This window comes from Corapipo altera, unplaced genomic scaffold (assembly GCF_003945725.1).
Source record: "Corapipo altera isolate COAL_440 unplaced genomic scaffold, ASM394572v1 67, whole genome shotgun sequence".
NCBI lineage: Eukaryota > Metazoa > Chordata > Aves > Passeriformes > Pipridae > Corapipo > Corapipo altera.
The window spans coordinates 1414010-1426260 of NW_020884906.1; the positions used below are offsets into that span (position 1 = coordinate 1414010).

Consider the following 12251-nt stretch of genomic DNA (forward strand, 5'->3'; position numbering starts at 1 on the left):
TGTTTCACACTCCTCTATGTGCAGGAGAGTAGATTTGTAATTTCATTAATTACAGTTATTACTGGAGCCATGTCCCCTCCAGTGTAAATACCATAAATTACCAAACACATGCAGCTGTAAATTTCAACACTCCTCTCTGGTGTTGGGATTAGCAGCCCTGATCTAGTGGAATATAAGAAGATGTGAGTGAAATATAACAAAAGAGCCTTGCAAGTTGTTTTTGGTCTGAAGGCTGAGATCAACGGGCACGGGTGGGAGGGAGGGAGCTGTTCACAGGCTCGGCTATCAGAGTTCTTAAATAACACAGGAGACTTCTGAGAAAAGATTCAGGATTGTTTTACACAGCCCGAGAAAAGAAGGGAAGGTGTTTACACATGAGTACATTGAGCAAACACCTGGGGCTGGATTTTGGGTGGATGATATTGCTTTTAATTGTCTCACTGCTAAGCAGATTACAACCCAAGAATGTCATCGGGCAGTCAGCAGTGGGAAAGTGAGAAACATTATGCTCCTTGAGTCCTTGGTAGTTCTTCCCAAATGCTGCTTTGGCTGTTGCTCCTGGCATTTGCCAGCCTTAGCAGAACAGGGTTATTTCTGCATTTTGGACACAGTGTGAAACTGAGAGGGGGGAAAAGCTAAATCTTGTGCTTTCAATCTCACAAAGTAATTGCCAGAAATGGGGAGAGAGTGCATTTTAAAGTACTGACAAAATCCATTTGTAGCAGATCTCTAACAATTTTGTAACAGCTGCAGCAAAGTCTTGTTGTGTTACAAGCAAATTCAGTGACAAAATACTTATTACACCGTCAGGAGGATCTCTCCCACTAGAACCAGCCACACACAAATTAGTGGTTGTTGATGTAATCAAGTAATAAAATGCCAAAATCGATACAGATTAGGAATCAGGAGGAAGAGGGACAAAACTTGTATCAGATGAGATGCTGCACTGTGGTGAGAGCTCTGGGTGAGCCAGCACAGTCTGCCTGCACTGAGCAGTTGTGGGGAACGTGTCTGGGACTGGAAGCCACCCATCTTGTGGCATCTTTGTTGGTGTCTTTTGGTGTGTCATGGCAGCTGGCTCTGGGAAAGGGGGAATAGAAATACACACCATGACACACGAAAAGGAAACTAAAGGGACTCCGGACTTGTCTCGTGGGTGCTGTATCTGCTCATGGGTAGCAGCATGGGGGACCCAGAGGCTTGGTGTGGAGGCTGTGGATGGAAAGGAGGTCCCTTCAGGAGCGCTGAAGGGTGGGGGCAGCACACCTGGCTGAAATGAAGAGGGCTGGGTTTTGTTTGACAAGAGTGGGTTAGGCTTTTTGACCAGAGATGCTCTACTTATCCTCACATTTTGGGCTGGGGTACGCACCATGGGAGGTGCAGAGGGCGGCATGAGCGGCGTCTGGGGCAAGCTGGATGGAAAAGGAGTGAATGTGTGCTGGTGGGTGTGTTGGTGCTGATGCGTGTGTTGGTGCTGGTGAAACTCCGCTCTCAGCAGCGGCACCGGGCCAAGTGAGGCAGCGGCCCGGTCCGAACTCTGAACCAAAAACCGGTTGTTCAGCTCTTGCCTGAGCAGTTCGTGATCTAGAGGAGAGAGAGAGAGAAAAAAAAAAGACACAGAGGCCCGTGGGCCTGTGAGTACCACAAAGACGGAGGAGAAAGAGTCAATATTCACCTGGCATTCCCTGTTTCTGCAGGTCATGCTGTGGTGGTTTTCTACGTGAGGACTCATTGGTGGAGGTAAGAGAGATGCCTGTGACAAAGTACCAATCAGAATCCCCGAATGAGGCTGGCAATACATGATTGGTTGGTTGAATGATATCAACAGGCTGGTATCTAAAGGCAAGAGAGAACACCATGAGTCATCACAGCAGAAAACAAAACACGAGAACACCGTGAGGCAGCACAGCAGAAAACACGAGAACGCCGTGAGGCAGCACGGCAGGAAACACCGCGGGGCACGACCTCCGCCCGGCCCCGCCCGCGCACCCCGCCCCACCCCGCCCCAGGACACTCCTCCTCCTCCTCCTCCCCGGCACCGAGGGGTCTCTGTGATCACACCTCGGAGCTCTGGTCCCACACCGTGGTGGCCGGGCCTTCCCGCACCAGAGAGGTGCTGGGGATCCTCGCCCCGTCTGGAGGCCAAGAGCTCGCTCTGAAATGAGCCATACTGACCTGCTTCCACTGGAGGGGAGACCCACAGGCAAACACACACGCTGGCAACACGTCTGTTATGTGTGTGTGTTAGGCCCTCTAAGCTTAAGAGGTAAAATTCTGACAAGATCTACAAGTGAGGTAACCATGGATTTGGGCGGCTGGAAACTACCTGCTCGGACAGCCATTCCTCAACAGATCCTCCCCCTCTCCTCAGCCCCAAGACATGCACACAGTGACCAGAAACATCCATCAAAATCGAGGCCTTCTTTGCAATAAGCGTTTTTTGAGACATTAAATACCGAGCAGCCCTTTCCTCAATTTCTAACAGGCTGTAATTCTCATTTTTTGTCATTGCCTCCAGGATTTTCTCCTGTGAGAAAATACAAAGGAGGAATCAGTGGGAAGAGGAGAAACATTGAACTGGTTCAAGATGTCATGAAGGTTGCAATGACTGCTGAAACAAAATGTTCCATCATATGATGTGGCCTCTTCTCAGCATCTTCCTCTGGAATAAAAACTTCCACTGAATGTGAATGTGGTTTAGGGCGGTGGAAGATACCAGCACTTTAGAAATTATGTGACTGAAGACAATAAGGACCACTGTCTACTTGCCCAAAATGTCTGCTGGTATCAATTAAATCCATCTGTGGCTTTGCCTAAGAACTTCAAACAGGGATCAGCACTCAACGTTATATATTTTCTAAGCAAAGTGCAACCTGTGCCCAAAGCTGTGGATGACAAACACCCAGTCCTGACTGACCTACTTGCTTCTGAATTTACATGAATCCACTTCTTTCAGTAACACCCCTTTCAAACTACAGCTCTGAATACAAAGGGGCAAAAGAACACCTGCACTTTAAAGTTTTATTTCATGTTCTGCAGGGGTTTCTTTAAGTTCAATTTTCTACAGTAACATTAGAAATGTCTAAATCAATCACTTTCTGAAGTGATGTGGTTAAGATCTTTAAAAACAGGCACGCTGATGGGGAACTTCAAGGTCTCTACTACCACTTAGAAGCCTACATCCAATCGAAAGTCACATTTCAAAGCAAATTTTGGGTGCCTAAGTCATTTGCTTTTCAGTAATAAATGTACTGCTAAGAGTAGGTACTGTGTACTGCTACAATCATTATAATAATTCAAAAGCAGAAAGTATATATACTTGTGATACTGAGCCTAAGGCACTGGAGCAAAACAGTCTATAATGGGTTCTCCTTGGATTGAGCAAATAAGAAAAAAACCCCACAGGCTGAAAGCACTTAGGTCCAAAACCTAACCTCTTTAGAGAATATGAGTATGATTTCATGTGTGCGTGTGTTTACGCATTTAAATCTGGCATGACTTAAAGAAACTGAATCCTTCTCTTAGCATCAAGATAATCCACTTCTCTGGAGGGAGAGATAAAAGCGAGTTGGCAGTTCTAAGTGCTCTGATATCCAATTTCTTTAAGAGACTTGAAGTCAGACTGATAGATTTGCAGCTGGCTCCAGCCCATAGCCCTGTACCACAGCTTTGGCCTCCGTCAGCAAAAGGAAAGGCCTGGAGATGTCTGGAGGAGCGGTGTGGCACTCGGAGGAGTGGCTGCTTCATAGGAAGGACGGGATGGCCAAGGAATAACCTGGCTCTGTGCGGGGCTCCGAGCAACATCAGGGTCAGAACTAAGTTCTTGTATCTGCCAGTGATGCCTCATCCATCAGGTCCAGTCATGTAACAACACAACCAGGAGCAGAGAGCCTGAGCAGCCCTCTGGATGCCCAGACACCCCAGCTCTGTGTGCGCACGTGAGGCGGGCATGGCCCCAAAACGTCAGTCCTGCTCACAGTGCCCTCATATTCTGAAGAGAAGAGACACAAACCACTGTGTATCCTACATCAGAGCAGCCTTGGTGCCCTTGAGCAGAGGGCAGAAACCCACGCAAGGGTTGCTCCTGTGTTACTTGTATTAGCTTTAGGTTTCAAAGGGAAGAAATGCCACCAGAACCATTCCTGTCTCGCTCTTCAGGGCTGCTCAGAAATATTGTTTGCTTTTAAGAAACTTTTATGTGAATGACAACAGAAGCTCCTGGCTCTGCAGCACTCTGTATTGATTTTATGATGTGCCACTTTGCAGGCATTTCATATAGTGCAGACAAGAGGCATTTCACTGTCTGCAGGGTTAGACGCCCAGACCTTTCCCTCCACTAACTTAGGCTTCTCCTACTTAAATTGCAGGAGAAATCCTTTTAGTAGGAGCAAGACTGTTACTGTTTCCTGGCAAGCTGCTGAATGTGAATAGGTCACTTGATCTTGCACCTCCTGAAGTTAATGGTGAAAACATACTTGCTTTCAGTGACTGCAATATCATGCTTTTAGTGAGCGCTTTGCTATTTCCTTTTGCAATGCTTTCAAAGTCTCCATCACAGTAGTCCTTTGCCTTAAACAGGGGAAGCAATGAATAGGTCTCCCACAGCGCTGCCAACATCTTCCCAGCCATGTGGTTGAAATTCTAGATGGTGCCAGGGCCCGTGAAAGCCGCCAGCTTTGGCCTATGTGGTCCTGTCTCTGGCTAGGAACCCACAGCACTTTTGGCTATCACGGTTCTGAGAGCTCACTTTGGACCAATTCGTGTTTTTTCTTTCACTTAAAGAAGCAGTTATAAATAATGAGACATTATTCAGCTACTGGAATTAAAAAAAAAGGGGATGCAAGGCCATCAGATTTTTCCACAGCAAATCTGCCCTTTCCTTATTCCTTTAACTGACTTTATAGGAAACACAGGGTGCGTTTTTTGCAAAATGCTTGTCCTGTTTAATCCCTGCTGAGTTAGTTGTGGAGTCAAATGCCAGATCAAAAGGAGGCCCCAGCAAGTGAAAGTTGCTGGGAAGTCTCCAGCTGCCAGGGTCTCTTCCAGGGACAGCTGTAGGCTAATGGATAAGCCATAAACAGGGCGTTCAGGGCAGAAGTGACAAATAATGGGGGCCAGGGTGAACAAAGGAAACTTTTTAAAAGGACGCAAAGATTGTGAGAGTTGAACAGCAGAGCTTGTCAGCTGAGCTGCCCCTGACTCGGACAGAAAGGCCATGGAGCCATGGACACAGAGCACTGGTGCTGCTGCAGGCAGAGGATCCTGCTCTGCCAGCAGGATGTGCTGCTGGTTGAAGGATCAGAGCAGGGGATTCAGTCAGATTCAAGTGTTCAGTTACAACAACTGTTTGGGACAATTAGAAACAGTATTTTCCCATCAGTTCCAACAGTAGCAGCTTTCATTAGAGTGGGGAGAGAGGAGAAGGGAAGAATGGCAAACTCTGCATCAGTTCCTTGTTAATCTAAAAAACACCTGATGACTGGAATGCCACACTGCACAACTCACACCCTAAAAAGGACCATTTTTTTTTTTTTAAATTTTTGTTCTGAAGACTTTTTATGGGAAGCTACAGCGCTGTGCCTACAATCCCTCATCTGGTGAAGCACATGCAGGTGTCCTATCTGTTTCACGAGCACTGCCCCAGTCCCAGCACTCGCTGCCCGCGGAGGGCTCTGTGCCACGGGGTTGTACCTGCCCACCAGCCAGCCCATCTCTCCACACCCTCCAGCGCATGCACGGCAGATCAGCCCTGGCAGAAGAAGGGAACCTACCCGCAGGGTGCCCTGGTATCACGAGGCTGTTGGTGGGTAACGCTGGTGGAGGTGGCAGCGTGGGTGGGGTGGCGAACATGGCCGGATGGTGCTGGTGCTGGGTCTGCGATCTGAGAGAGAAGTGCGAGGTAGCAAGATTGGAGATGGAGAGGGGCAGAGCCGGGCCGGAGGAATGGTGAGGAGGAATCTGGGGAGACAGCGGAAGGTGTTTCGGGAGGCTGATGCTTGTTGCACTGCTAGCACTGCTGCTCCGGCTGCAGAGAGAAAAAGATGGGAGGGAGAGGGGGGAGAGAGACAGAGAATGTTACCTTACAAGACTGAAACAGTGTAAGAATACACTGGCAGGAACACAACTATGAACACCCATCTCCCTAAGCTGTGCTTTTGCTTGTCTTAATGGCAATGGAGGCAGTTAACGAATCTTAATGAACCTCTCCAACGGGGCAGGATGGGCCTGGGGCCCTCAGGAGTGATGTTTCCTCTGGTGCTTCAGCCCTCGTGGCTATCTTTGAGATGCTGATGATGGCCACAGAGGCAGCTGGATTTTGCACCTTCCTTTAGCCTCTGATGACCTTGCAGTGGCCACATATGCCCTTAAGATCACATGATGCAATGATTCAGATCTCTTTTTCTGTTGCTCTGGGTGTGCAGAGCTGCACAATGCCAGTGACTCTGGGACCACGTATCTGCTGTGCAGCTGCAGTCACACGAACATGTAAAGGCACACCATGCTAATAGTTTTTCTCATAATAATGAGCATTTTACATCTTCTTCTATTATTATTACTACACTGCAAATGATCTAAGTTTTGTGGGCTGAAACACACTATCACTGCAGTTAATAGTTGTGTAATTCCCACAATATCGATTAATTGTTGCAATCTAAACCTCCGAGAGATCTTGAATAGTTTGAAATATTATTCACCATTTATACTGTGGTGGCATTTACAAGGTAAAACCACAACAGAGCTCAAGTATGCAGGATACTATGAAACACACATTAATAGCAGCTCTCTGTATTCATATTCTGACCTTTGTGCAGCCAAATATTATGCTTTAAATCAGTTTTCTCATCTTGTTTAAACAAGCTTAGCTCTTGTTTGGGAGGCAAGGCATGTTTTCTGTACCAGCAAAAAGACTACACAGGTTCCAGTTGACTGACTAAACTCTCTTCTCTAGAAATGTTTTATCCATACCATTTTCACCCATCCCACTTACTGGATGGAGGCAATTTAAACAGCAGAGCTAAGCCTCCTGTTAGATCTGGACACGTTAGATGGAAGCAGATTTCTCAGCCCACATTCAAAGGGACACAGCCTTTTCTGATACAGGTATCCCTCTTTTGATGCTGGTAAACCAAAAAAACTGATAACTAAGAACACACGTACTTCAATGGAAGTACTTCTTAACATGAAACAAGGGTGTTTTGCTCAAACTGAAACCACCTTAAATTTCTAAGGCGAGAATTAGCCAGTTCTCCCAAGACAGTGCAAAATTCCTCTAGAAACTGGACTGAAAGGAATACATGCCTTTCTCCTAGAACAGGAGCATTCATCACATGTTTCAGATGCACTGATCCACCACTGCTGGAAAATCCAGCCTGTGGAGTGAGCCCACAAAGCCCATCATCCAAACATGGACCATCTTACCCAGACGAGCGCTCGCCTCACCTATTCCTACCCCATGCGAAACAAGCTTGAGCCCAGCAGCAGCATGAGGACGACACGAGTGTCCCTTCCCCCTACCTGATATTATTGAGTCCGTTGTGGGCCACCTGGTGATGCACTTGGTAGTTGAGAGGCGGAGGGATGTGGCTCGGAGGCTGGCTCCGAAGGTCAGGGATTAGCTGAGGCTGCGACTGCGGCCGAGGTTGAGGTTGTGACTGTGGCCGAGGCTGCGGCTGAGGCGTGAGCCTTGGTGGTGCTGGTGCTGAAATCACTGGCTCCTTCTTCAACAGCGGGCTTGCTCTGGCACTTGACGTGGGCGCTGAGGAAGTAGAAGTCACAACGGCAGCTACTGGCTGGGGGCTGGGGATGGGCAGGGCGAAGGGCACGTCGGTGCTCAGTTCCCGGCTCCGCTCTAGCCCAGACACCTTTGGGACATTGGCTGCTTTCGCTTCTGGCTTGTCATTCAAGGTGGGACCTGATGGAGCAACGAGAAAGAGAACAAAGCGCACGATGAAAGGTTTGCATTTCTTTCCCTGCTTGGTGGAACACACGCCTGAGAAAAAACAAGTCATGTTGGAGCTCGTGGGAGCGTTGTGGGAGCGCTGCTGCCACAAGATGGATGTGTGTTTGTATCTGTCCTTCCGCTGTCCTTGACTGGCCAGTCTACAGTACTTTCAGCATGTGTGTGAGAGACTTAGCTGTCATTAAATGAATGCATACTACAGAGAACATCCAGCTCTGTGACTCCTTCCGAGTCCCAAGGCTGGGTACAGCAGGAGTGTGAACATGTCTCAAGTTACTGCTACAGTATTTCCTGCTCCATGAAGTTTTAAGGCTGATAACGAACTCGAACACAAGCCTGACCATTATGACATTTCAGTTTCTCAACGCTCTTTCAGGGTAACCCATGTTGCATTTAGGCTCAGCTCCAGCTACGACACACTGACCCAAGCACTAATCATTAGTGATAACCCCACCTGTCTTCAAGGGAGGAGACTACCTGGGATGTCTGTGTGGGAAGTTCAGTGAGCACCCAGGTGTAGTCCTGCTCACCCTAAGTAGTGCACACTGTAAGCATGGCATGCCAAAACAGCAGGAATACTGTGACCTTGCAAAATGCACAGTGGGAATTCCATACAGAATTACTCCTTCTCTGATGCCAAATACTGCTGTTTTTCATAATTAAGTTAAACAAAGCAGCCCAAAGGGTTAAAAGGCTGGAAAGGGAAAAGGGAGGACAGGAGAGATATTTCAGATCAAGCAGCATCCAAAAGGTCAAAGAAAACTGAAAAGACCAACATGAAAGCAATTCAACTCCCACTGTAACTCCCTTTTTGACCTAATCTGTGTATCCAAGAAAAGCTCTTCAAGGGTTACAAGAACTGATGCTGTGGATGTGTTTAACATGCACACGTCCCACCCTGCACACACAGCTCTTCTGACTGTTAGGATACATGTTTCTGTGACCCACCAAAACGTGTCGGGGGCTGTTTGCATTCTGCTGGCTTGCAGACATGCGAGAGATGCTACCTACTCTCATTAACATGCTCCCAACACCCTCACAAACAAATTCCACCTTTGAAACTTTCCCATCTCATCAAAGGACTGAGCCAGTTCCTGATGTAGGAGGTGGAAATAACACACAACACACACCACGAGCTAATTCTGGCCGTGCAGATGCTCTGACCAGGCGTTTGTGAACCAGCCCAGGCAAGGCCAGAGCCCTCAGTGCTGCTCTGAGGACCTGAGCACCCTCGTGCCGGTGGCAGATGAGAGGAGGACAGCGATGAATCAGAGCCTGCAGCACACCAGCTCATGTTCTGTACCCAAAGTGCCCACGTGGCGATGGCATCTCCTTCTCTGAGATAAAAAGCAGCTTCCCACACTGCTTCTGGCTCTGCTTGCACTCTCACCATAGCACCATTTCCTTCAGCCCTCAGTCAATCAAGTCATCACTACATATGTATAAATTCAGAACATGAGAAGACGAATGGAAACATATGAACCATATTTGTCAGTTGAAAATGTCTGAAGTCTTGTGGCCTCAAACTCACAAATAACAGGAAAAGAAGCCTTTCCAAACACCAGTGTTTTGGCTGGCAAGAAGTACTATCAACCCTGTACTTTACAGCACCTTATACATCTTTACAGGTTTGACACAATGTCTGGAGGTCCTACATTATTCTCTACAATAAATATAAGGCTAACTCTCATTTCAGTGAATTTGTTTTTCAAATATGAGTTCATGCATCACAGGTACCCTGGTTGTGAGATGTAACTAGACTTGGTTCCAATGCTACTTAGAATTTATTTCTAAAATCAAATTCTCATTGCTCTTGTGCACCACTATTTTTTATAATGCCACCTATGTTTGTAAATGTTCCTCAGATTTTATTACTAACAACTGAAAAATTGTCATTGCCTAGTCAAGCCAGGGCTCCCCACACTGCTTTTTGGAGGAAGCATATTCCCAGCTGTAGATCCCACTGTTTTTCAGGAGCTACCCATTAAAAGCAACTGGGTTTCATTCCAGAGCAGAGGTTTCCTCAGAGCCCATTAGCTCTTTCTACCCAACAGGCCTCCTCCTACAGAGTTAAACTTCATATTGGGTAATTATGGGCAATGTAGACTAATGGTGTATATTCAGAACACACTGGCACCACAAAAGTTAGTTGAGTAAAAAGTCAATTAGATCCAAAACAAATCAATGAAGTCCCACATTAAAAGCAGCTGTTTGACCAGTTTTATGTACAACTATCGATTCCCTGTGGTTTCAGCATTAGTTCTCATTTGCAGTTTTCTCAAAGCAAAAGCTCAGGCTCCCTTGCTGACTGAATTGACCAGTCAGTCTGGTTGTGTTTGTTAGTTCGAGGGGTACATGACTAATTTCTGCTGCCAACTCCCATCTCTCAGGCTGCAGGACTGCAATGTTTTTGTGTTTCATTCAAGACAACAATGAAAATATCCACATGCTTGTTTTCCCCCTTTCCCAGAAAAGCCACAGGCACGAGTGTATCTTCTCTCCTGCTGCACAAAAGCAGAAGCACTGACAAAGACATGGTGGGAATTCATGGGCAAGGGTGGAGAAACATTTGAGCCAGTGGAATCCCCAAGCCTTCTCAGCCACCACCCAGGAATGGGCAAAGCCCCGTGTTTTGGTGACTTGCCATTTCTCTTTCTGATGGCTGCCATGCACACATGGAAGTCTCTGAGCTACCTTGCCTGGAATCCCTCAGAAAGTTAATGATTTTAACAAGAGATGTTGCCTGTTCTGACCAGGACCTCAAACTCTGCAGTTTCTCCACAGGATACTTGAATACCCCTCCTAAGGGAACTACACTCTTGTGTGCCCAAGCTGTGACCAGGCTGAGTGCTGCTCACATATGGAGATGTCCCAAGGAAAGCAACCAAATATTTGCTTTTGTGCAAGTGTTCAATTGAGATCCTTTCAGAAATTTCTGTTCTTGGGCTCCTCATGGAGCCCTTCTGAGCAGATGGACCCATGGAGCTGAGCACAACTGCCCCAACAAAAACACAGGCCCACCCGACCACACCACAGCGTTCTAGAGGCAAAAAATGTGTTTATTTTTACCAAGTCCTAGAGTAATTTTCATGCTTAATGATAACAGGCTGAGCCAATTTGACAGTCAGCTCCAATAATTCAACCTTAATTAAACCTGAACGCATGTCAGTTCAGCTTGTCCCTTCACAGGAAATCTGACATTTGTAATGATTCATGTTTCAGCCATGCTATGGGAAGGCTGGATCACATCTGCCATTCTCCACCATGCAGAGCGCTACCCCTTTTCAGCATGCCAACTTTTGTTTATTTTCTAACCAAACACTTTGGACTTCTTCCATTGAGAGGTTTTCTTAAATGAACAGACAGTGAAACATGTCTTGATCTCGGGGATGAATGATGACTGAGTGCGAGAGACAGGGGAGGGAGGGCTGAAACTGCTCTAACAAGAAAAATAACAACAACCTGGGATTAGTAATTCTTGCCTCCTTGATCAACTAATTTGTTCATTTGGAGCGTTGCAAAATGTTAACCTTTCTACGTCTTGGGCTACATCCAATTCCAGCCTAGGCTGGCAAAGATGAAAACTTTACCATTTTTAAAAGCACAGAGAGCTTTAGCTAGTGCTGGTGTAAATCTGTGGGAATCAGAGGTGAAGTTTAAGGGAAACCCTAAAGTCAACTACAGTTTAAATTGCTGTATAAAGACGGTTTCAAAAGGAGTCACCTGAACCTGAAAGACCATCAGCCAATATCCCATGTGAAACTTGCCTGAATTCAGAATCTGTGACTGAAATAAGTGTGAACTGCCCATCCCCAGGGCTGTACAGGGTGACTTGCCTGCCAGTGTGTAACTACATGGCATCGCAGGCTAAACACAATACAGAAAGTCCCAGACACAAATTAAACCTTTCTGTTACAGGAATTTGCTTTCAAGCTGATTAAGAGTAGCTCAAGTGCAAGGGATTAAACATGTAAAGGCTGCTTTGAGAACTCCAATAAGCAGTTGCTGTGTTATACAAACAGCACTTAGGGCAACAGCAGTTCCAGCCCTGCCTCTTGCTCTTTGCAAGCTGCTGGTTGCTGCTGAAAGGAGACTGTCAACACACGTACAATGTGATTGGAAATAATCTAATCTTGCTTGCACGCCTTTCCTTTGTCTCTCGAAAAAAAGAAAAGTGGAGTCATTCAGACGGCTTTCTGCAGTTTCCCTGCAGCCTCCCTCGTTGCATTCAAACAGCAAGGGTGACGGGGGTGATGTGAGAAAGAAATTCCTCTCCTACATCCATCAATGA

At 46.7% G+C, this 12251-nt stretch overlaps 1 protein-coding gene across 19 annotated transcripts in view; it reads right to left on the reverse strand.

Moving 5' to 3' along the window:
* FBRSL1 (fibrosin like 1) overlaps positions 1-12251 on the reverse strand; it is a 508705-nt gene that overhangs the window by 19546 nt on the left and 476908 nt on the right. For 11 of the 19 annotated variants that reach the window (XM_027652125.1, XM_027652123.1, XM_027652119.1 and 8 more), the window contains 3 exons: positions 7516-7912; positions 5772-6025; positions 1349-1584 (listed from right to left, as the gene is read on the reverse strand). In XM_027652125.1, coding sequence (XP_027507926.1) covers positions 1349-1584; positions 5772-6025; positions 7516-7912 — 887 coding nt within the window. Of the gene's footprint in view, positions 1-1348; positions 1837-5771; positions 6026-7515; positions 7913-12251 lie in introns of all 19 variants that reach the window. The other 8 variants (XM_027652121.1, XM_027652113.1, XM_027652130.1 and 5 more) reach the window with 3 other exon arrangements.